Below are 25,583 nucleotides of genomic sequence, written 5' to 3' on the forward strand. Positions count from 1 at the left end.
CTAACTATTCTACTAACATTTTTGTATTTGTTACTCTCCAAATCATATGTAGTTAGGCTAGGTTATACACAAGGAAAACCAAGTACTCATAGTAGACTACTTCATAGAACATAAGTTGACAGTAGGGATATGGAAAATATCACAGTGGAAAAAATTGGTGGGCTCTGCCTAGGGCAAGTGGGTGATACAAGAGTTCTAATGGGCATAGAATCCTAGAGGGTCTTTGGAGATAAAAACTTATAATGCAGAGATATGCACTTGTTTTCCTTTCACTGACCTGGTAACTGGTATTTCTTCTTTTAATTATTTTTGTATTTTTATTTGTTCTAAGTAGTTATACATGACAGAGGAATCCATTTCAATTCATTGTACACAAGTGGAACACAACTTTTTATTACTCTGGTTGTGCAAGATGTAAAGTCATAGCATTCATGCAATCTTATATGTGCTGATGTCCACCTCATTCCACCATCTTTCCCACCCCTATGCCCCTTCACTCCCCTCACTCCCATTTGCCCAATCCAAAGTTTCTCCATTCTTCCCTTTCCTTCTCCAATTATGGATAAGCATCCACTTATCAGAGAAAATATTTACTGCCATGGTACTTCTATCCCATCACTCATAGAGACATGCACAATCATTCTGTGAATTTTGGTTCATTGAAAAATATTTGAGAGACCTGAAAGTTTATGTCTTGGGTTATGTAAGAAGATCTGATTTTATGGGAAAGGTCAAGGTCAGTACGAATAAATCTAGAATAGACTAGTAAGGTATTAGCATAAAGTCCTGAGAAAACTTGAGCATTTCTCAGCTTTACATTACAATAAAGCCCAACATCTCTAGACATAGTCTCCCACCACAAGGGAGGGACCACAGAGATATACAAAACCAAAACAAATTTATAGGAGAAAACAGAAACACAGCAGTCAAACAGAGTTGGGAAGTAACGTGAACACCATGAAAAAAACAAGGCAAAAAAGGATTACAAACAATGCAGGACAACTTAAGTTTACAGGAGAACCTAGTGGCATCAGAAAAATGGACAGATAAAGAACTCAAGGCATACCTGACTCAGATGGAATGGAATCTTAAAGAAGTCATTAGACAGCAAGTCCAAATAATGAAACAATACTTTGAAAATGAATTACATAAACAGATTCAAGAAGCAAAAAATCAACTCTACCAGGAGATAGAGATTTAAAAGAAATCAAACAGTAATCCTAGAAATGCAGGAAATCATAAACCAAATCAAAAACTCAAATGAGAATATTACAAGTAGATTAGGTCAAATAGAAGTCAGAACATCAGATAATGAAGACAAAGTTTATGAACTCGAAAAGAGTATAGTCAACGCAGAAAGGCTGGTAAGAAATCATGAGCAAAACATCCAAGAGATATGGGATGTCATTTTAAAAAGCCAAACTTAACAGTCATTAGGATATAAGAAGGTATAGAGGTCCAAACCAAAGGAATGACCAATCTGTTGAATGAAATAATTTTAGAAAACTTTTCAGACATGAAAGATGGAATGGATTGCCAAATCCTGGAAGCCTACAGGACCCCAAACATACAAAACTGTAATAGACCAACTCCAAGACACATTATTATGGAGATATCCAATATACAGAACAAGGAGAGAATATTAAAAGCTACAAGAGAAAGAAGGCAGATTACATTCAGGGGTAAACCAATTAGGTTAACAGCTGATTTTTCATCACAGATGTTGAAAGCAAGAAGATTCTGGAATAACATATTTCAAACGCTGAAAAATAATGGATTCCAACCAAGAATATTGTATCCAGCAAAATTAAACTTCAGGTTTGACAATGAAATTAAAATATTCCATGATAAACAAAAGTTAAAAGAATTCGCAGCCAGAAAACCAGCACTGCAAAGCATTTTAAGCAAAACACTACAAGAAGAGGAAATGAAAAACAGCACGAAAACCAACAGTGGGAGGTAACTCAGTAAAGGGGGGGAAATAATCAAAGAGGAAAAACAAGCCAAATTAAAATAAATAAATAAACAAACAAACAAACAAACATGACTGGAACTACAAACCATATATCAATAGTAACCCTAAATGTTAATGGCTTAAACTGACCAATTAAGCGACATAGGGCAGGTGCTTCAGGCAGCTCTGGTTAAGCATCTCATCTTTGAGCTTCTCCAGGTGCACCATCTCCTTCAAGACTCCATGAACACTAGTGCACAATGCCCTGGGAGCAGGCTGCAGCCTACCCCAGGCCTCAGAACTGAAATCCAGGTTCTTCCCAGAGCTGGAGGCAGGCTCCCTGTTCCTAAGTCTCCACCCTCTTCCGCCCCCCACTTAATGCCCCTCAGCAGATGCTCCATGTAACCCATCCTGTTGGCCCCTCTCAGACCGAGCCTTCCTAGTGAAAACACCCATCACCAAGGGATGGTGTGATGACAGCATCAGATGTCACAATCAGGGGCACTCACCCTGGTAGTGGTCTGCATCCCCACTCACCAGCCTGCCTGGAGATGAGGCCACAGGGGCACCAAATAGACCTGGATCCAGGTCTGACCCTCTCCCCAAAGAGGACTGTGATGGAGAAGGAGGGGAGAATGAAGGCAGAATTAATAAGATTAGGGGTCAAGAGATCAGGGAAACCTGGAGTCCAGTGAGACACACAAACCCTCTGTAAGTCCCACATAGATCAGATCTCACTATTTTCTGATCCTTTCTTAGGAGACCTTGTCAGTGTCCAGGGATCATGAAAAAATAATAATAGCCCAACCCAAACTCTTCAACAGTTATTTTAAAGTTACTAACAAGGAACTCATAATTGCCTTATTAATTAGCAAGCGTGAAGAGTTTTTCAGCAATTTCCTGGGCTCCCCAGGCCTGCACTGTCAATGCCTCTCCAGGTGAAGTGGTAATTGTGCCCTGAGGGGAAGTGAGGTCACACAGACCTTTATCTCAGGGTCCAGCTGCTTTCCTCCCTCCATCCTGGCAGTCAAGATCTCTCAATGAGCCCACCACCTTGCACACAGGAAACACGGTGAGTATGTTCAATCTCAGTCTTTTGTTTCAGAAGAGATAGTGAAGAATTAATCTGAGGATGTGCTGATGTCTGCAGAAACATCCTTCTGGGGTAACAACAGATTTGGTGGAAAGGTAGACAAGAGAGATGAACAATTTCTTCACTATGATTTCAGTCGTGTCCCTGAACTGATGACAACTCCACAGGGTTTCTGAAATTATTTAATAAAATAATCACAGAGGAGGTTTATGGGTGGGTAATATCATCAACAGTGAATTCTGTTGTAGAAGGGGCTTGAGGACAGTAGTTAGCAACTAATATGCTCTTCACTTTAGAAAATCATGGAATGTAATTTGATCTGCTATGATATCTGTGTGTATGAAGTCTTCATACGGAGAGTAGGAGAGAAAAGATGAACTGTGAGGATCACCTAATCCTGTGCAGAAACCCAGACCGGGGAGTGTTTCTAGAATAAAAGATTTTTTTCCCAACCCTACATTGCAATCCATCTACCAGTAACTGAAATATCTCCTCTGAATCCCTGCACAGCGATGGCTGGGGTAATACCTCCCCGGCTGGTTTCACAGGGAAGGTAACATGATAACGATGAGAACTGGACCATGCTAGTCAGAACAAAACAACTACTGGTAAATTCTCTGGTTCAATAATATTTCAACATTAATTACAATCTCAGGACACTTTCTTTTTTATTTCAATTCTTTCAGTGCAGCAGAATTCCCATGCTCCAGTTTCTACTGACATATCTCTTGTATGGATGTCCTCCACAAATCCTCCTTTATTACTAAGAGTTTCACCAATGTCACTATCAATGCACAGAACTTTTGTGAAATCTGTGAGAACTTCATTTTTGTCTTATTTGTCATATATTAGTATATCATATGCCATTGTTTAGGAACAAAGTAATATTTTTTGAACAATTCTCTAATAGATTCCACTGTTCTTTATTCCTGGAATGACAAATAAAAAGTCCAGTGGCCCATTTTCAGAATACAGTGTTAGGCTTTAAAAGTAAAGTGACTTGGTTTATAAGAAAGTAAGCTGGCAGGAGAACACAGTGAAAAGTCACAAACAAAAGACACAAGAGTGCAAAAATTGGTGTGTTTGTGCTATTTAATAGGCATTTGTTTTCTAAGACCAAAGAAACATTTTTTGTTATTATACAAAAATATTGTATAATAAAAAACTATTACACAAAGGTCATTGCTTATCTTCAACGTTTAAGTCAGAAATCAAATGAGATCAGGTTTGTTGTATATGATGTGGATGCTAACTGAAGTTCTTTAGTCAACATGACTACCATATATCAGTTCATTCTGAAATACTAAATGCTATTTTTTTTGTGCATTTGCTCCACTTTTTCTTGCTTCTCTCCGTTTATCGTGTCCTGATTATCAAGGCTCATTTTCCCACAAAGCATACGGTTAATTCTCCCCATCAACATGTGCACATTGAGGTCTTTTCAATCCCACAGGTGCATGCAATGAATGATTTTTGGAAATGCAACTTTCATTTTCATTTCCAAAAATTATTTTAACATGGGCATCTCACTATGTTGCTCAGGCTGGATTCAAATTTGTGAGTTCCAGTGATTCTCTGACATCAGGCCTACAGGTAGCAAGTGGATACAGGTGCTCACCACTGTGTTTGAGTACAGCTAGTATTAATGAGTCATTTTTCTCAGAGAAATGACTGATGCCATAATGTAAAGAACATTGGGATGAATGAAAGAATGGTCCCCATGAATGTGGCAATAGGACTGATGCTTTTATCACAGAATGTTGTTGGAATTCTAGGAAATTTCTCTGTGCTTTATTATCATTTGGTGCTTTCCTGCAATGGGTGCACATTGAGGTCCACAGATGTCATTCTCAGGCACCTAATGATAGCCAACACCTTGGACATTGTGGCTAGAGGAATTCCCCAGACAATGACTGCCTTGGGGTTGAAATATTTCCTCAGTGATTTTTCATGCAAAGTTATTTTGTACATGCAGCGAGTGGGCAGGAGTCTGTCCATTGTCATCACCTGTCTCCTGAGCATCTTCCAGAACATCACCATCAGCCCCGTGAATTCCTGTTGGAAGGATCTCAAAGAAAAAGTTTCAAAGTACATTGGCTTCTCCATTTTCCTCTGCTGGATCATGTACATGACAGTGAATTCCATTTTTCCTCTCTATATACATAGCAAATGGAACAGTGTAAACACAACAGAGAAAAGAGATTATGGGTACTGTTCTTCTGTAGATCGTGACAGAGTCACGGATTTATTATATGCAGCATTGTTTGTATTTCCTGAGGTTGTCTTTTCCATGCTCATGATCTGGTCCAGTGGCTCCATGGTTCTCCTTCTGTACAGGCACAAGCAGAGGGTTCAGCACATTCACAGCATCAAAGTTTCCCCCAGAACATCCCCAGAGTCCAGAGCCACCCAGAGAATCCTTGTCCTGGTGGGCACCTTTGTGATTTTCCACACCCTCTCTTCCCTATTACATCTTTATATCGCTCTGTTTTCCAAACCTGTTTGGTGGGTGGTGAACACCAATGACCTGATCTCCATGTGTTTTCCCACTGTCAGCCCCTTTCTTCTCATGAGCCGAAAATTCACTGTATCCAAACTATTCAGGCTCTGTTTGGTCTACATAAAAATTAAAAATCCTGCCGGGTGCTGTGGAAAACTCTTATTATCTCCCAAACTTTGGAGACCCAGAGAGGAGGATCACAAATGAAAGGCTAGCCTCAACAACATAATCTCTGTCTCAAAAATGAAAAATAATAAATGCTGCAGAGGAATCTCAGGGGCAAAGCAATCCTGGTCTCCATAGCCAGTTCCAAATACAATTAAAATTGCCTAATTGTATCAAAATTACATCAGTTGCATGTTTTTGCACAAATGTTTAAATGTTTTATTGTTCTTTACACTAAAAACATCTATATAGAAGTGTATGGAAGTGTCACTTGTCTTTCTATTGCAAACCCTAAAGAGCACTGGGGTCCTTAGCTGGCTGACTGTGGGACCCACATGGCTGTGGTGGAGGGGAACAGAGCTGGTGGTCCTCACCCTATGCACAGCATGCTGTAGACAGCCATCCTAGTTCCTGCTCCTGGAGGCACATGGAATGGATGAGTTCCCCAGCCCTTCCAGATCAGTTGAATCACATGGTTGACCAAGTGCTGCACTCCTGGAAACATTGTCCGTAGTAAATGCCGTGGAGAAATGAAATGAAGAAAATATTTCTCAGGGGCAAGGAACAGGCAGGCTTATTCAGAATTCTCCTGAAAGGGTTTGTTTTCCTGTGTGCAGGGATCCTTGGGTGGGATGCAAACTCCTTTCCTGTGCAGCATCCACCTGGGCCACTCCACACTGCCCAGACTGCAGTTGGCCCAGTGGCTCCAGAGCTGCCTGGAGCAAAATACTGCTGCTATGAGGCGCCTCAAGGAAGAAAGGGCCTGGTTTCTCATCAAGGAATCACACTTCTTCTGATGGGCTTTATACAACAGTAGCAGTATAATCTCACACCTTCACATTTTGCTAAAAATATACACAGGTACGTTGAAATACAGATGGTCACATCCTCACCTACACTTCCCCCCACCTCTTGGAATCTAAGAATTGGACTCAGTGGCACTTAAACAGAGCCACATCCTTACCACTTAGTTACTTTTTAAGTTTTACACAGTGTCTCACTGAGTTGCTGAGGGCCTTGATAAGTTGCTGAGGCTGGCTTTGAACTTGTGATTCTCCTGCCTCAGCTGCCACTGGGTTTACAGGCATACACCACCACTCCTGGCCTCACCTTCAATCTAAAAATGTAGCACTAAGCCCTCTCTAAGTCACAATACCTTTATGTATTGGGGCGGGTTTGTGTTCATATGAGAACCAATTCATTTGTAAATAATGAAGCTGCTGGTGCAGGTAGGGACACAGGAAAGGTCAGAGCAGGTCCCCTAAGTGGAGAACTGAGCTCAGAGCAGTACTGTTTGGATGACAGTCCAGTGGAGACCATTTACAGTCATCTCAGGGTAAACTGCCACATCTTCCCAGGGCCAAATATTCCTGAGTACCAGCATGAGGATCAGGCCACCCATTCCCACAGGTCAACTAGTGGCACTGATTAAAGATGAGCCACACAGTGGAAAATACCATTCCTATGTCACTTCAGGCTGTCCCTGGAGGGCAGATACACTTGTGTGGACTCACTGTCCACCTGTCCTAACATCTAAGTTAGGGTTGTGCTGGTCGGTGACTACTGCTGTACTGCACAGGTCCACTGCAGCTGGGAGGTGGCATCGTCTTGGACTGGCATTTGCTCTGTGGCCAAAGCTCTGCAGGGTGCTGGTCCTGGCAGTCCTGGAGCTGCTAAGGGATGTAGGGATGTGTGATGATGGTTTTTTGTGGGTGGGGCCACATAGGGCAGTGGTTAACAATGTTATCAGGGAAGTGCCCATTTGGGAGTGCTTCCCAGCTTGACACATTTTATTATTATTATTATTATTATTATTATTATTATTATTATTATTTTAGTTGTAGGTGGACACAATATTTTTCATTTATTTATTTATTTATCTTTATTTATTTATTTATTTATTTTTTAACGTGGTGCCAGGGATCAATCCCAGTGCCATATACATGCCAGGCAAGCGCTCTATCACTGGGCCACAATCCAAGCCCTTGACACACTTTTGAGACCCTGGCTAGAGGATGATCATTTCCTTTCCTTGAGCAACTGATTAAGTCCACATTTAAGCAACATCTCTAACTGGGCTCTCAAACTCATGGCTATTAGTCTACTGACCAAATTTCCCAAGAGCTAGGTACAGATAACTAGGAAGGGTCCCTCAATTCCTGATCCCATGAAATTATTCCAATCAGTCACTGCACACAGCGCCTGGGAGCTCTGACAATCCTACCTCCTCGCTAAAGTCATCCCACTTGCTCCTACCTGGTCTCCAAGAGCACCTCGTGTGGGGCCCACCTGACCTCTGCTCTCCTTCGCAGCTGTGCATGGGGAAGATTTCTGCAGTTCTTCTGTCCATGTTCAGTGTGTTTGTCTTTCCATCCAAATAGTCTTTAAATCAAGGAAAACCTATACACTTTCCCCCCCTGGGTCTTTTATTCCTGGGGACATTAACTTCCCTGGAAGTTTTTCACCTCTATCCTTCAGTCACTTGAGCTCATGGTCTCCGGCTCCCCACAGTATCCTTTGTCCCCAGGACGGCTGCACTCATAGGATCTGAGACCCCAACTGTCTCATCCCCTTAGTTTCTGTGCACACTTTGCCCTTTGGTCCCTTAAACCCCCCACTGCACTCAAGATGCACCAGCCCCTGTAGCCCATGTGCCCTTTCTTCCACAGCCATGTCCCTATAACTGTACTCTCCACAGTGCCCAGCCTCGAGCCCCTGCACCTCGTCTAACCCACAGGACCTCCATTCTCTCTCACAGAGGAGCTCAGCTGACCCTGACTCAGGTCAGCTCTCTCCCCACCCCCCACCATCAGCAAACACCAGAGCACACTCAGATGCCACATGTGTGAAATGCTGTCCTGGAGGGCTACGGGGACGGGGAAGGAATGTAAAGAGCAGAGGTGACGACCCTCCTGCTGACATCCACAGGCCTGGAGAAAATGTCACAGTAGTCCACCTCACACTTTAAATATATACCTTTCTGTTCTACCACTGTGACTTACATTAAAATAGGCTTCTCTCTCTTCCTCTCTCTCACATTACCTTTCTCCCAGACTAAGCCAAGTTATCTGTCTTGCAGCCACAACCACAATGGACACCAAGTAATTCAGACTTCAGGGATGGGCCAGAAGGTCTACAGAATGGCCATCTCCCAAGTTAACAAGCGAATCTCACACACACGCCTCAGGGAGCACCAGAATGAATCTCTTCTTTAAAAACTTCCTGTTGTTCCTAAGGCATAGAATCCCAGTCTCTGGGACAAAAGTCTCCTCTGCTTCTCCTTGGATAGTAAAGCAATAATATTTTACCTTTTTTTCTCAAAATGATATCCTAATTTTACATGGCTACAGTGACAAGCACCAAATTTTGATAACAGTAAGGAAAGTTTTTTAAATATGTACAAGTTCCTGATACACTCAGAGGAAGTGAATGAGTGATTTTGTGACAGAGGGGAACATGACAGTTGTGTTGGTGACTGCATTGTGAGGTTGTGTGAAGGTGAGAGTGTGGGAAAGAGTGCATGCAGCTACATGTGTAGTATGGTTGAGTAGGATCGTGCATATTTATGGGGAGAGGTGCATGGAGTACTGTATCCGTGGCATACATTCAGGGCATCTGAGTGGCAAACCACTCCCCTGTGCTAGGCATGTAAGTGGCAGACCGCTTACCCTGTAGGCACAGCCCTGGGCATGAGGCCATGTGTTGCAGTCCCTGGGCTTGCTCCATGGACCACTCCTCGATTGGTCACTGCAGGGACACTTGGCCAGATATTGTATTGGTGGCTGCTTGTAATCTGCTTAGCTAATAATATGAATATACATACATAGTAACTGTGCAATAAAATCAGACCTGCTTCTGGCTTGGTCTCCAGAGGTCTCGATTAGTGACTCCGCAGCCACACTCTCCCTACCGTGTTCCGTGGACCTCCTCGCTGGGTGAGAGAGAGCCCATGCATATACTCTGTGGTGAAATATACATATGAGTGTGTGAATGCAGGGGGTGTGACTATGTGTGGAAAGTGTGATGTCACCCATATGGCTCTAGTCCTTCACTTGCAAATAGATTACCTAGCAAAGAATTGGACAACCCCAAAAGGATGTTGATAGATCAAAGAGGAAAATGAGTCATTAAGATAATTAAAAACTTTTGCAATGAATGTGATGAATTCATAGAATGGAGTTCTTTGTTCTTACATGCATTTCTGCCCCTAATTGAATCTTCCAAATGCTAATACCCAGGTGACCTGACTTCTCCCTTCTCTAATGTCCTAAAACCTCAGAAAAGAATGGAGAGTGGACATTTTGCAAGGGCCAAAGAATTGATTATTGACCATTACATTTTACAGTTCTGTATTGCATATCCAATGCACATCCCTTCAATCTCTCAAGTGGTTTCTAGACTTTCCTCCTAGAAGCCTCAGAAGACAACCATAAGTATGCATTTATCCCTGGGGATTTGGATTCCAGCTCATAAAGGTAAGTGCGGTGTCTCTGCATGTTCTATGCTACATCCTCCTGCTCTGAATCCAAATTGCAGCTACTAGAAAGTGTCAGCGTGAGCTCCAGGGAGTGGGAAGAGGCATGGTCCACACAGCTCCCACTACAATTAAATCCTGGGCATGCTTCTTCTCCTCCTAGACAGCACTGAACACAGGGTGAAGCATATTATGCTTGAATATGTGATGCCGCCAAAGGCTCATGTGTGAGACAATGCAGAAGGTCCATAAGGGAAACGATCAGATGATGAGTTATAACCAAGCCAGTGGATTTATACACTTTAATGTATTATTGGGGTGGTAACTTTAGGCAGGTAGAGTGAGGCTGGATGAAGTGTGTCCCTAAACGTAAGCCTTTGAGGTTTGTATTTTCCCTGGTGAGCAGAGTGCTCTCCCCCCACATCTCTCCACCTCCTCGTGAAATTTTGAGCTGCTATCATCTGTTTTGCTTCTGCCATGATGCTCTGCTCACCTGAGGCCCAGAACTGTGGAGCTGGTGACAATGGCCTATCCCTCCAAAATTGTAAGCCCAAAGAAACTTTCCTTCTCTAAGTTGTTCTCCTCGGGTCTTTTTATTACAGTGATGCAAAGGTGACTAAAATCCTATGGCCTATGGCCCACTGGACTGATTCTGAAACACCTGACTATAGTCACTTCATAGTTGTTCTCTTTAAAGTAGCTTCGAGACCATTTGAGCTTTTACATTGAAGCATTACTCAAACATTTATGGAAGAAATTTTATTTATATCCTTACAGAGTTGACAGTATATGTTCACTGACTGCTCCTAGGAAAAATCTCAAATTTTTATAATATGGAAATAATTATGATATTTTTCTGCAGAACAGTGTCTGTAGCTGTTCATGAGTTGCATATGCGTCACGTGCATAGAAGCCTCGTGGGTAGAGACATCTGTTGTCTGGCAATGAACACTTGACACACTTCCTTTGGTCAGTTGCCCAGGGGACAATGTGGCTCTCTATTCCACTCTGCTGTGGCCCACACAGCACCTGAGATGGTGTGACCTTCCAAGATGTGTGGGAGGCCATCCTCGCACGTGATTAGAGTCACCTCCCTGGCTGGTGAGAGGCGCTTAGGCACAGCAGTGTCAGAGCTTTCCCCACCCTTCTCAGGTCCGAGGGCTTGTCCAAGCAGAAGCGTGTCTGGCCACTGCCCTGAAGACCCAATCGTCACCCCTGACCTTGGGATGATGCCCCTCTTAACCTTCATTGGATGGTATTATCCCCAGAATTTTTTGTTCTCCAATAAAAGTCCACTCCCTGTTGTGTTCTCTCTCGCTCACTGGCCTCTTCAGTAAACCTCACTACCACAATAGGTGGCTGGAGGCTGGAGCTAGGAAGAGCCATCCTGGAGCTGGTTTAAAGGTAATTAGAGTTTTATCTCTTTAATTTAAAACTCCCTAGTGTTTTCTCACGTCTTGAACCTCATTCATGAAGCTGATGTGGGTCGCGGGCTAAAAAGATGTCAATCAACTTGTCGACTGCAAGACATCACAAAACAAGACTCTGCCCTTGAATCCTTATCCCTGCCTTCGATGTACCCCCTTAGATAAAACAACAGAGCCTTCTTTTCCTTATCTAGTTCCAGAGCCCATGGACTATATCTATCAGGGGCTTTGCCTATTGGGAATATATTTCTGAGTATTTTTATTTTGCCACTCATTAATTATTTGAGACTTTATATTTTAAGAATTTTAGAATCCTCTGGGCAGTAAGAAGAACCACCAATGACACACTGGCCATCAACCCCTGATAGAACAGTGTGATGAGATCAAACATCATGATATGTATTATATAGTATATGCAAAATGTATATGTATCATACATTTGTTATTCTTTAGTGACTTGTGTTTGTGTTTTCATCTGGGCATCTGACTCTATATTTCAACCTGTGAAGACAGTGTTCCCACAATGACCTTTCCCTAGCTAACTTTTTTGGTAATTTGTACTTGTTCTTTTTAATTAAAGGAACATGCAGAAATCTTGAGTGCACAGTTCAGTGGAATTCCATAAATGAAACACACTTCAATGTACAACTCACAGATAAAAGAGCAGAATGTTGTCAGCTTCCCAGAAGACCCTTGTGCCTCTGCTAATTCAACAGCCCCCAAGCAGACGTCTCCTGGTTTATTTGTAGGAGTGACAATGTTGAGCTACAGCTTTTGGTCTGTTCTGACATATGTGAGTTGAAGTGACTGTGACTTTTACCTGTTTTGGATTCAGACAGTAAATCATTTCATATTTTTTATTACATCTGATTTTTGTATATTGTTGGCACTCATTGGAATTGCAGTATGGGCTTCCATAGTGTAACCCTCAATCAATTGAGTCATTTTGCTAGTCCTGGACATATCTGAGTGGCCTTCCCTCTTGTTATTAAGAGTGCCATGAAAATTCTGGAATTCGTGTTTTTTGATAAAAATAAAAATTGTTTTGGGGTTCTATTTATAGAGTGGGATTGTCGGTATGTAGTATGAATCTTCTTAATAGAATCTATGACTTTTCAAAATGTCTGTACCAATTACAGAATGCACTGCCATTGCATGAGATTCCTAGTTTATCTGCATCCTCCTCAGAACTCTGTAGTTTCTGCCTTTTCTACTTTGCTTCTGTTGGTGTGATGATACCAGGAATGGTCTTAACCAAGACACTATAGTATTACCCATATCACCCATTGAATAATGTCTATTCTCATAGGGTTATTATTTTTTCTTGGATTGTGCTCCACAGCCACATCAATGTTTATAGCAGCACAATTCACAATAGCTAAAGTGTGGAACCAACCTAGGTGCCCTTTAGTAGATGAATGGATTAAAACAATGTGGCATATATACACAATGGAATATTACTCAGCAATAAAATAGAATAAAATCATGGCATTTGCATGTAAATGGATGGAGTTGGAGAAGACAATGCTAAGTAAAGTTAGCCAATTCCCCCCCAAAAAAAAACAAATGCTGAATGTTTTCTCTGATATAAGGTGACTGACTCATAGTGGGCTAGGGAGAGGGAGCATCGAGGAATAGATGAACTTTAGATAGGACAGAGGGGTATAAGAGAAGTGGAGGGCACAGGGGGTTATCAATCATGATGGACTATGACGGACATCATTATCCAAAGTACATGTATGAAGACATGAATTGGTGTGAACATACTTTATATATATAAATAGATATATGAAAAATTGTTTTCTATATGTGTAATAAGAATTGTGATGCATTCTGCTGTCATATATTTAAAAAATAAAAGCAATTTTAAAAAGGAAAAAAAGTTATTCACAGATAAATTTACAGGAGACGTAAATTTACAGGAGACGTCTGCTTGGGGGCTGGTGACTTAGGAGAGGCACAAAGGGTCCTCTGGGAAGCTGACAACATTCTTTTCTTTGATCTGTGTGCTGTGCACTGAAGTGTGTTTCATTTAGGAATTCCACTGAACTGTGAACTCAAGATTTCTGCAATAAAATACTTCACACAAACGTTGAAATTAAAAATAAAAAAAAAAGGCAAAACCCAAATCATTTAAATAATGCATGAATGAATGTTTAATGAGTAACAGAATAAATCAGAAATCAAAATGGAATGCAAAGGACATAAATCTTTAATTCAAGACATAGATTGGGTCTGGGTCTGTAGCTCAGTGGCAGAGCACTTGCCTCATATGTGTGAGACACTAGGTTCAATCCATAGCACTACATAAAAAAATAAGCAAATAAAATAAAGGCATTCTGTCCACCTACAATTACAAAACAACAAAAAAGACATAGATTGTCAGTTTGGATTTTAAAAACTCCAAACCATATGTTGTTTCCAAAAGACTAACCTTAGAATCACATCATCGGCAGAGTGATGTTGAATGGATGGGAAAGTTACACCAAGCAATCAGGGAAAGCTCTGATTATGTCAAACAAAATATATTCCAAGCCAAAATTAATAAGAAGAGATAAAATGTGACTTCCTTCTGCTTAAGGGAATAATCCAACCACAAGTTATAATGATTGTAAGTACTTATACCCAAACAATGGTACCTCTACAGACAAAAAAAGAAACGCTTCTCAATATTAGGAATCAAATAAACCACAATACAACTATATGTGATGATTTCAACACAAAATCTCACAACTAGATATATCATCAAAAAGTAAACTAAGTAAAGATTTTTCACAACTGTAAAATACTCTTAATCAAAAGAACCTATCAGAGATCTAGATAATACTTCTTTCATTCAAAAATAAATGTACAGTCATTTTAGCGTTAAATGGAACATACTTTAAAATAGATCATATTTTAGAACACACAGCAAGTCTTAATGACTGTAAAAAATACAAAAGTTCCTGGCATCCTGTCAAATTATAATGGAATGATTTCAGAAAGCAATATCGAGATCAAAAACAGAAATCAATAGGAGACCAGGAGATTATATAATGTGCTTTTAAATGAGGAAATAAAAAAAGAAATTTGGTACAAAGTGAAAACATTCTTGAAACAAATGAGAATAGAGATACAATATATCAAAATCTCTTGGACAGTCAGTATGAAGGCATTTCTAAGAGAAATGCTTATAGCAGTGAGTTTCTACAATAAAAAATAAAATATAATCAAATAATCAATTGAATGTTGAACCTTAAGGCCCTACAAAATAATAACAAACAAATACCCAAATCAGTAGAAGGCAAGAAATAGTCAAAACCAGAGCCAAAATTAATGAAGTTCAGAATAAAAAAGGAGCACAATGAATCACTGTGATAGTGTTTCTTTGGGTAGGTAAATAATGCAATAAAATTTTTAGCCATAGTAATAAAAAGAGAGAAAAAAACGTGAGTTCACAAAATTAGAGCTTAAAAAGGTATATCACCATACACATGACTGAAATCCTGGGGATCATTAAAATTATTTGAAAAATGTATACTCCAATAAGCTAGTATTTTTTCAGACACTGACAAATTTCTAAAGATATGACCTACCCAAATTGATCCACGGGTATATAGAAAACAAATGTACTAATGTCAACCAATCACACTGAAGCAGCATTAAAAGACTTCCACAACAAAAACCCCAAGACCCATTTGGATTCTTACCTGAGTTCTACAACTTTAAAGAAGAACTCATTCCAATCCTCCTGAAACCATTCTACTAAACAGAAAGTGAAAAAACCTCAGTTCATTCTATGAAGCCAGCATCAAGCTGTGCCACAACCAGACAAAAACACATCAAAGACAGAGAACTTCAGACCAATACTTTTGTAGAGTGTAGATGCAAACATTTCAAATACAATATTGGCAAACACATTCAAAGACCCATTAAGACAGCATGCCATGATCAATTGGGTTTCACTGCAAGAAGGCAAGGTTGGTTTAAACTACAAAATCAATAAATGTGACCCACCACATAAATAGACTTGAACATAAGAACCACATGATCATCTCAATAGATCTGGAAAAGTCATTTGACTGTAGCCAGCAACCACTCATTACTAAAACACAGTAAGTAGAGAGAGGGAAAAGGAACTAATGTCGACATTTTAAAGGCTATATATGATGAACAAAGGGAAACATGACACTGAGTGGAGGAAAGCTGAAGTCATTTCTTATAAAAAGAGAAATGAGTCCAGGATGTCCACTTTTAGGACACCTATTCAACATGGTACTTATGAAGAAAATTAAACAGATAAAAATAGGAAAATAATGAAATTACTTGTTTGCACATTATGTGATCCTATGTTGAGAAGGTACACAGAAAATAACGCCAAAAGATTTATAGAGCTTATAAATTCAATAAAGTAGCAGGATATAAAATCCACACATAAATCAGTCACTTTTCTATATGCAAACAATGAACCTACTGAAAATGAAATTAGGAAAGTGATCCCATTCACAATAACACCAAAATTAGAATACCTAGGGATAAATCTAACCAAGGATGTGTAATACCTCTGAAATTAAAACTAGAAAACAATTGAGAAAAAATTGAAGTAGAATGTAGAAGATGGAAAGACCATGCATGTTTTGGATAAAAAGAAGTAATATTATAAAATGAAACATATAATCAAAACCATTTTAAAAATTTAATGGATATCCATCAAAATATCAATGACAATCTTAACAAATGACATAGTGACATAAAATATTTCTCATAAGGAATGAAATAGAAACCCACATACAGAAAAACACAAATGACCACAATAGATAAGGCCAAAACATATATTCCAAGACACATCATAATCAACAATGAAAATTAAAACAATATTAAAATTAAACATTAACATTAAAATATTGAATTAAACACCAGTATCAAGAAACACTAGAATAATATATTTCAAGCTCAAAAAAATTTTTACTGCAAACTTGTTATATCCCCCCCTCAAAAAATGTGTTCAAAGTCAGTGTGGAAATAAAACTTTTTATGACAATGCTAAACTGAAAGAAATTATGACCACCAAGGTAGAACTATGAAAAATATGGAAGATATACTGCCCACAGAGCTATCCAGCCCACAGAGATATCCAGAACAAACCCAGAGGTCCCAAGTGGATGAGGCCCACTATAAGAGTAACCAACTAAATGAAAATCAAAACCAAGTTAAATATGGCAAATAAATAAGAATATCAAGAAACTACAAACTTACATTCACACTAACTCTGAAAATAAGGTAAATGGTCTCTATTCCGCAATTAAAAGACATAGATTAGCAGAAAAAAAATCAAAAGATAAGACCCAACTGGATGCTGTTTGCAAGACACTGATCACAGAGGCAAAGATGCCCACAGGCTGAAGTTTGTAAAAGGACATTTACATATCACACAAATGGAATCTGAAAACTACCAGGAAGGAGCTAGCTATTCTCACATGAAAACAGAGGAGATTTCAAGCAAAAAATAACCACAGAAGGACAGTACATTCTGCTAAGGGAAACAATTCAACCAGAAGAAATAATAGTAGTAAATACACATGTCCCAAATGTCAGAACACATTAAATAAAATAATCCTTGACATTAAATTCCAGATAGACAGCAATAAAATAATACCTAGTGATGTTAAAACACTTGTATCACCAATAGATAGGTCATCCAAAGATAAAATCAACAAAGATATTACCAACATAAATAGTACTATAAACCCAATGGGCCTAATAGACATTTAGAATACACCTCCCACGTCACCCCTTCCTCTCACACACATTCTTCCCCTAATATCATCCAGCATCTTGTGACATAACCCAGGAGACTCACAGGAACTGAGCTGCTGTTGGTGCCATACTTGCCATCTTCCAAAACCATGAGACAAACTCTTCTCTCTTCAGGGAACTGAGCTTCTGGGGATTTGTCATAGACGTGGGAAACAGGCTTATGCATGTTATCTCCTATCCCTGTGTGAGAGGCAGAGACTCTTCCCTCTGGAAGATTCCCAGTTCCACATCTGGCCTTCAGGATCTCCTGACTTCAATCTCCTGGGGTCATCTCTCCATCTGGTGTGGGCTATATTCTTCTGTATCCTTGAAACCTGATGCTTTATGGCACAGGCACCCAAACACCTTATCTCCTTGAGGCTTGTAGATGGACACACAGCACCCAGGAGGGTTCACAGGTCCACAAGCACAACCTGGGGATGAGGCAGGGAACTCTCCAAGGCCTTGTGTCTGTGACCTGTTTGTTGTAGTGGGACAAGTCTACAGTGCCCTCTAACATGGGCTCATGGGCAAGGTGCACTTAAATACATGTGTAACCCAGAATGGGGGCAACCAGCATTCATGGTGGAGGCCACATGGCCCTGTTCCCATGGGAGTTATTTACTTGGGATGTCTTTATATCTCCTCTAGATGTCTCTGGATGTAGATTGAGGATCTGGATACTTTGGGGCATATCTTCTTTGGAGCATGAATCTCAAACTTCTTACTATTCTTTGATTGCAGTCTTATTTCTAATTCCAGTAACCAAACCTGGATTTTCCCCCCAAATTTAATACAGCTTGTGTCATTAAAGGCTCTTGATTATGGGAAATACCCAAGAGAGAACAGGATGTAGCAAAAACAGCACATGCCCCCACCCTAAAGCCATGAGCACACACAGGAAACTAATCAAAGATAAACAATGTCTAGGCCCATTTCTTCACTGTGTTCATGCTGGAAACTGTTTCCAAGAGCGAACAGTTTAGTAGAACAGTGATTCAACAAATGCAGTCATTGGGAACAAGTTCATTTTATTTGCTTCAAGCAACATTTAATAAAGATTGATGTGACTAGGCATTCAGACAAGGAAGTTAATAGCTATAATCCCAGCTACTCAGGAGTCTGGGACAGGAGGATTGCAAGTTTGAAGCCAGCCAGAGCAACTTAGTGAGACCATGCTGCAAACACAGTGTTTTATAAAGGAGGCTGGGATGAAACTAAGTGATAGAAAACTTGCTTTCCATGCAAAATGCCTCATGCTAAACTTCCAGCACAGCAAAAACAAACAGAAACAAATAAGAAAGCCAACACCAAAGTGACATTAAAGGATTCTGTGCACAAGGATGAGGTCAACCCACCCTACTCACCTCCACTATTCCCAGGCCAATCCCACATGCAACCAGCTGAAAAACCCTTGTGTCACCCTAGAAAGCTGTGCGAAGTGAGCAATTAAACAGTTGGCAATTGTGCATAAACATGCAATCAACACACTTCTAATAAGCTTTGCACAGGTTGTATTCCAGAACCTGGATAGAAAGAAATCCAGGTAATGTAAAGAAAGGTCTCATACTCCCCCCCCCACACACACACACAAAAAATCCAACTGAAATTAGCAGAGGAATCTTCACCAACCACACATAGAATTATACAAAGCAGGAAATGAGATGCAAAGGGCTTGTTGCAGAGCTCATGAAGCCCAAGGTGGTTTGGGGGCACAGCCAGCACCATGCTCAACCCTCCACACAGCAGGGATTCCCAGTGCCTTCCAGACATTTTATTTTCTTAAACAATGAAGAAGTTAAAGGATATCTATAGACACGTGAGAAGAAGTTACCAGCCGGATGTTAATATTTTCAGAAAACAGGATGAAAATGTTCCCACTTGGATGAGGCTATTACGATCCCTATAGTATCTGGGAATGGGGTAGGTAACCAATAAAACATGCCCACTTATCTGGTAGATAATGTGTGCTCACACATATCACTGGACCAAATTGTTGTAATGCTAAAAGAACCACAGGGCCACAAGTGGCAGGTTCCCTTTGCGACTCACCATGAAGATAGAATCCCAGTAGTCAGGAAGTGGAGAGAAGCTGGGATGAAGGTGTGCATGTACCCTTCAAGGAATATTTAAGGCACACAAGCTGCAAAAGGAGATTTTTTAAAATTCTGAACGGTCACTTGACTTAACAGACGGCTTGAACACCGGTGCAGAGGAGGCGTTATCCAGAGCATTGCAAAAAGCCTTGGATGTGCCAACAAGCACATCTCATTTCTGACAGATGATAGAGGCCAGTGCTTCAGGGGAAGCAGGTGTGGGTGCAGCTGCATTGGGGAGACCAGTGATGGCAGTTAACAGATGAGGACCTTCCAAGACTCGTGGCATCTGCAGCACACTTTACCTGCCTCCTCCACACAGAGGAGGGTTCTAGGAAGACCAAGCTTCACCTCACACTTGTCCCCTCAGGTCTAGTTTTATTCTAGGGGTAACTAGCTCACCTACACATATGTATGTATGCCATGTATGTCTGTGCAAGCTCAAGTTAATCTTCAAGGACACATAAGCAAAGCAAATCTTCAATTCTGTGAAAACAAAACTTCTTCAAAAATGCTTGATATGTAGAAATTCTTTGTGAACAGAGCTCTAACACTTACTGAGGATAAGTGTAGCATACAGAGAAGAATTGATAAAATACATGCCAAATATTTCATTTACAAGGTTGTATTAAAAAATGGAAAGCTACTTTGGAGAGTTACATAGAAGTCTATTGTTTTCCATGCCAAAATGACTTTAGAGGTATTTCTAATAATAATTCATTGCCTAGATTTAATTGTGAGTTAGAAGGATTACAACAACTGCATTTCACATTTGCCTCCCTGGGGAGAGAAGAGCAGTGTATTTGTTTCATTTTTGGAAAGTGTGAAGAATTTGGAAGAAAACTCAGTTGATCCATGAGTATCTGTTACTTCAGGAGAAATGTGCTGATTTTGTGACACCCACAGCCAACAATGGCCACATCAATGAAAATGGCTCACTGAGGAAGCAGTCTCATTAGAGATGTAGTTCTTGATGTTTAACCAATCAGACCTCATCCTGCTGCCTCTGATCAACAGAGATACTACCTGTGTCGTAGCACAGTTTAAGAACATATGCCAATTGCTATTTACTATTTTTAAAGTTCCATAGAAATTAGTCCATTACGAAAAGAAGAATCCTCATATGTAAAATTTTTCTCTCAATTAAATGTGAGAAATGTAAATTTTATAACAGAATTATTTATTCAGCTTTAGTACTAAAAAGATTTTTTTTCATGTTCAAGTTAATAAAAGCATTTTCTTCTTCAAAAATATAAACATAAATGTAGGAGCATCTAATGGGTTGAGATTCATAGAAATATTTGGTGAAATCTGGTAATACATGCTAAAGACAAGTACATGTAATTCTATGATCAGACAAATGTGAGTGATTTCTAGATACTTAAACACATGTTCCATATATACATGTGTGTGAAGACACACATGCAAGTATCATGAAAACATGTTGCACATCCCACATGTCAGTGCTGATCATGATGCTCCAATGTGTTGTACTGATCAGTTTCTGCTGCCTATCCAAAGGCCTCCACAAACACCTTATAAAGAAAGGAAATTTATTGAACTAAATTTCTGGAGATTCAGGAGCATGGTGCCAGCATCTGCTCAGTCCTGGTGAGGGCCTCACAGCACATGGAATCACTAAGGTAGAATCACGTACAGAAGAGACCACAGAGAAGAACAGGGAGCAAGAGACTGTGGAGACAGCTGCACTTGCTGTGGAACAACCATTTTCTCATGGGAACTAATATAATCCATCATTAATGCCCTCCTAGTGACCCCCCCATGACCACTCACTTTGTATTGCACCCACTTCTCAAAGGTTTCACCACCCAGCACATCACACTCAGGCAAAAATTCCAACATATGGACTTGGTTTGGAAACAAATCACATCCACACCACTGCATGTGTGCATCAAGGGAGAAATGCTAGAATTGTTTGAAATCCTTCGTTTAGATTCTATCATCAACAACATGGGAAAATACAGATTGAAGTATGTGGCATTTTCAAGGTCAAATATGAAAAAGGTGAAGTATAATGATTTCATTTTTGTTAACTGGAAATCATTGAAACTGATCTCTACAGTTAAAAAGTCACATATTGGTCACTTTGGGGGACACATATAGGATAGAGGAGTCATACAGACTAGGGCTTTGTTTTACCATGTAGCAGCTGCTTGCACAGGTGCATTCAGTCTTTGAGATTTTATTACAAATGCATGCCAACCTATACATACAAACATTCCAAAGGTACATATCACTAATCCAATAATAAGTAGTAAAACAAAATTTATTAGTACCCAATGTTTTAAATGACCAAAGCAAACAGTAATAAAGCTTAAATTCTAATTATCTTATGACAAAAATATTGCATTCTGATAATCACAGCACAGAAATCAATAACTTCAATATAATGTTTAATAAAGATAACATCATGATGCTTCCCATCATGATCAAGATTACATAAAACATATGTCTCATTTCATTGCAAAAGACAAATATTTAATAGTGTTCACTTTGACATTTCCTTCCAAAAACATGGCTGAGACATAAAATATGTAGATAAATGAAAAATATATGTCATTTGTTTTCACAATTTAATAAACCAGAATAGCAGGAAAACAAAGAAAGCAGATTTTATGCTGAATAATTTTGCTCTTGTTGCAACTGGTATATGGAGTCTGAAATTTCTATTGGTTACTACTACTTTTCCCAAAATATTTTTGGATGGACAGTAAAGCCAAATCTAAGTGGTATACATGCACATACTTGTGAACACATACACACACATGCACACACTATAATAAAAAATTGCATATGTCTTGATTGTTATTTTTTGAGATATAACTGTATCACTATTCTTTTAATTTGGGGCTACAAATGAAGAAACGTGTAAGAATTGTGCAAAGCCTACAATTTACACATTCCCCTGACATCGGGGGTTTTCCTGTTCCTTATCCAAGGGAGACCGGGCCTGAATGCACTGCAGTTCCTGCTCATCAGCAGAAAGGGGCTGAGAGTTGGGAAACTCCCAGCAACTATTGCAGCCATCTTTACCAGCAGCCAGTGGGGATTATAAATAAAAAATACACAAATCTGAAAGATGCAGGAAAGTGTGTAAAAAGACACAAAAGTGCTCACCAAGAGGATGATGGTTTTGGTGGCTCTGGACTCAGGGGAGGACCTGGGGGAGCTGGTCTTATGAACCTGCTGCATTCTTTGTTTGTGCCTGTGCAGGATGAGCACCATGGAGCTGCTGGCCCAGTGCATGAGCCCCACACACAGTACATCAGGAAATGTTACCAATGCTTCATACAGTGACTGTAAGCTTTTGTCAGGTTGAACAGCAGAACAGTATTCAAAATCTTTCATGATTGTGATATTATTGTTGCTCCTTTTTCCAGTCATTTGTGAAAAAATCATAATATTTACAAGCAGGTACAGAATCCAGCTCAGGTAAATGGAAAAACCAATGTATTTGGGAGCTTTCACTTTAAGGTCTGAACAGCTGGAATTTTCAGGACTAATATTTATGGCCTGGAAGACACTCAGGAGGCAGGTGCTGCCAATGGACACACCCCTGCCCAACCTGTGAAGATAGAAAAACAGCTTGCATCCAAAATCACTGAGGAAATCTTTCACTCCAAAAGCTGCCACTGTCTGGGGAACTCCTCTACACAGGAGAGCTAACAAGTTGGCCACAATCAAGTGCTGAAGAATCAAGTCTGTGTGTCTTACCTTGAACCCCATGAGGTAATGGACCAGATAATGGAGGAGAAGAGAGGAATTGCCCAGAGCTCCAACCACAGTCTGTGACAAGAAGATGATGCCTACAGCCACATCACTGGCTGCCATCCTGCCAGTTCCAAGCTGTCCCAGCCAGAGGGTCCTGCAGGGAAACAGGAGGACTGGGCTGCACGTTTCCCGTCAACCAAGATCCAGTATTGCCTACACTCTAGAGTTCCCACTCTGAAAACTTAAGGTTTTATTTTCACTACCAGGTTTTAATGAGGTTCATGACTAGTTCAGGCAGGAAGTGTAGAAATCCTCTTTGGGAAGGCAGCACATGGTGATTCCTGAATCTTCATGACACTACGCAGGGGCTGGGATGACCAGGAGAATTTGTGTGCACACACATGTTAAGTCTCTGTCCAGATTCAAACTCTGATCTGGTGCACAGAGGGGTCTTAAACCTGGCTGAGTGTTTACAAAGAGAATAACATGTATCATCAAGCTTCCGCAATGGTAATGAGCAAGTTCTTCTATCAATCCAGATCATAAATACTTCCATTTCTCTATATTCCTATTGTCGTGAAAACTAGTGCTATTTTTAAACTTTTCATTGTAAAATGTTTCCATTCACTTGCAAATATTTACTCTATGTACAAGGTCAATTATGAAGGAACACTTAGATATTTTAATACCTGCAGATGCACTGAGGAAACTAGCACTGCAGCTATCTGTGCCATGGTGAGTTACTTGCAGGAGGTAGGACTGGCTGCATCAGGACAGCTACCCCATGACTCATGTGGTTGGGTGTTAGGAACACAGCTCAATTGCTTCTATCACAGAAATTTTGCCACATTCTCAGGCCATGTCCTAAGTCTTGGCATATCAAGAAGTAACACATGATTAAAGAGTATAGGGTAGAAAGAAAATATTCACTTCTTCAGAAGATACAAATGTGAGCTAATTAATACCTAAGAAAAAATATTTCAAAAAAGTAAGATTAGTAAATGATATTACAATAGAAGCCATCTATGAAAACTGGTATTTGTGGCCATTTAAAAGTCAAAATACTAGAATTTCTGCATTCATTTGAATGCATATATTTAACTAATTTATTTGGTAGAAAAAATTAGGTATACATATTATTGAACAGATAGTGAAAAGCTATCCTATGCCCCCTGCACATTCATACCCTGATCCACTATCAGATTCCTATGCCACATGGTGCATTCACTACAATTACTACATATCTGACATGAAAAAAAACATAAAGCTCTTACAGGTAATACTAGAAACCTGTAATAATTGTGTACACTATTTCCATACATGTTCCTTTCCATAATATAGAGAAATGGCCTCATTATCCTTGAATTCTTAGGCTTTCAGGATTGCTACAATTACTGTCCCCCTTGACTGCACCATGCTGAGTGTCAGAGAAAATGTTCTGCCCCAGCAGTCACCATCAGCTCTCTCTCTGCACAAGACTAAGAAGATTCCTGTGAGCTCCTCCTACTCCACACACAGGCAGAGAGATACTATGAGTCTGGACCTAGAAACCATGAAGATTTAGTGTAGACTTCCTGTGAGGGAAACTGAGCAGATGGGTGACTTTAAAACAACCTCCTTGTCCACCTTGAAAATCACATTTAATTTTCACTTGGTCTAAACCTCAGAAATCCCTGTCAGTAAGAATCACATTGAGTTAAATTAGGATCCATGGTGGCTTGGCATTTAGGCTAGGACCCATTTATCTTTGCTACCTAGAGCCATTCTTCATCAACCATTTTAATACTTGTGTGGCTTTGGCTTCTGCAGGGCTCAATTGAGTGTGATTGGCTGTGATCACTTACCCAGACTCTTGATGGGTCTCTTCTCACAGATGCTGCTCTCACACTCACCCTGAGTCACTCTCCAGGCTCTTCCTCTCTGCCAGGCTGGTGACCTCAGTGCAGAGGCCTCTCTGACCAACATGTGTGCTGCAGGGAGGTGGCCAGCTCCTGAGATATGGGTCTGTGGCTCTGTGACCTCACCTCCGCAGGACCTGCAATTACCCCTGCACCAGCAGCAGCAATGGCTGTGCAGGCTGGGGGAGCTGAGGACACTGCTGGAAACTTTCTCCCAGGTGTCACTTATGAAAAACAATTTTAAACTTTCTTCATAACATGTCTTCAGAGGATATTCTAGTGTTTGGAGAGACTCTTATCCATGATCCTGGGAGACCAACAGGGTGTCACTTGGAGGGTTTGGGAAGTACTGAGGTCTGTCATATGAAAGGGCTGGCAGTGAGCTTTGCATGTCTCATAGTATTTCTTCCTTCCCTGGGAAGATTTCTGCCCCAAATCTAGTTGCTTCCTGTTCTTCATTTCAATGAAT

The 25,583-nt window shown here is 40.2% G+C and overlaps 2 protein-coding genes across 2 annotated transcripts; one reads left to right on the plus strand and one right to left on the minus strand.

Moving 5' to 3' along the window:
- Nucleotides 1-4,758: 4,758 nt before the first annotated feature.
- On the plus strand, nucleotides 4,759-5,754 carry LOC113178139 (vomeronasal type-1 receptor 4-like). Its single transcript, XM_026382590.2, has one exon. It carries the CDS (start codon nucleotides 4,759-4,761, stop codon nucleotides 5,752-5,754), a length of 996 nt encoding a protein of 331 aa, XP_026238375.2.
- A 16,637-nt stretch (nucleotides 5,755-22,391) lies between these two features.
- Nucleotides 22,392-23,336, minus strand: LOC144250483 (vomeronasal type-1 receptor 4-like). The gene has a single exon (XM_077793317.1). It carries the CDS (start codon nucleotides 23,334-23,336, stop codon nucleotides 22,392-22,394), a length of 945 nt encoding a protein of 314 aa, XP_077649443.1.
- Between the last annotated feature and the right edge of the window lie 2,247 nt (nucleotides 23,337-25,583).

The sequence above is a fragment of the Urocitellus parryii genome, chromosome 15 (assembly GCF_045843805.1).
Source record: "Urocitellus parryii isolate mUroPar1 chromosome 15, mUroPar1.hap1, whole genome shotgun sequence".
NCBI classification, from domain to species: Eukaryota; Metazoa; Chordata; class Mammalia; order Rodentia; family Sciuridae; genus Urocitellus; species Urocitellus parryii.

What these genes read in the sequence shown, in the direction of transcription:
- LOC113178139 (XM_026382590.2), top strand. Translation starts at nt 4,759, where the DNA reads ATGGTCCCCATGAATGTGGCAATAGGACTGATGCTTTTATCACAGAAT.
- LOC144250483 (XM_077793317.1), bottom strand. Translation starts at nt 23,336, where the DNA reads ATGGCAGCCAGTGATGTGGCTGTAGGCATCATCTTCTTGTCACAGACT.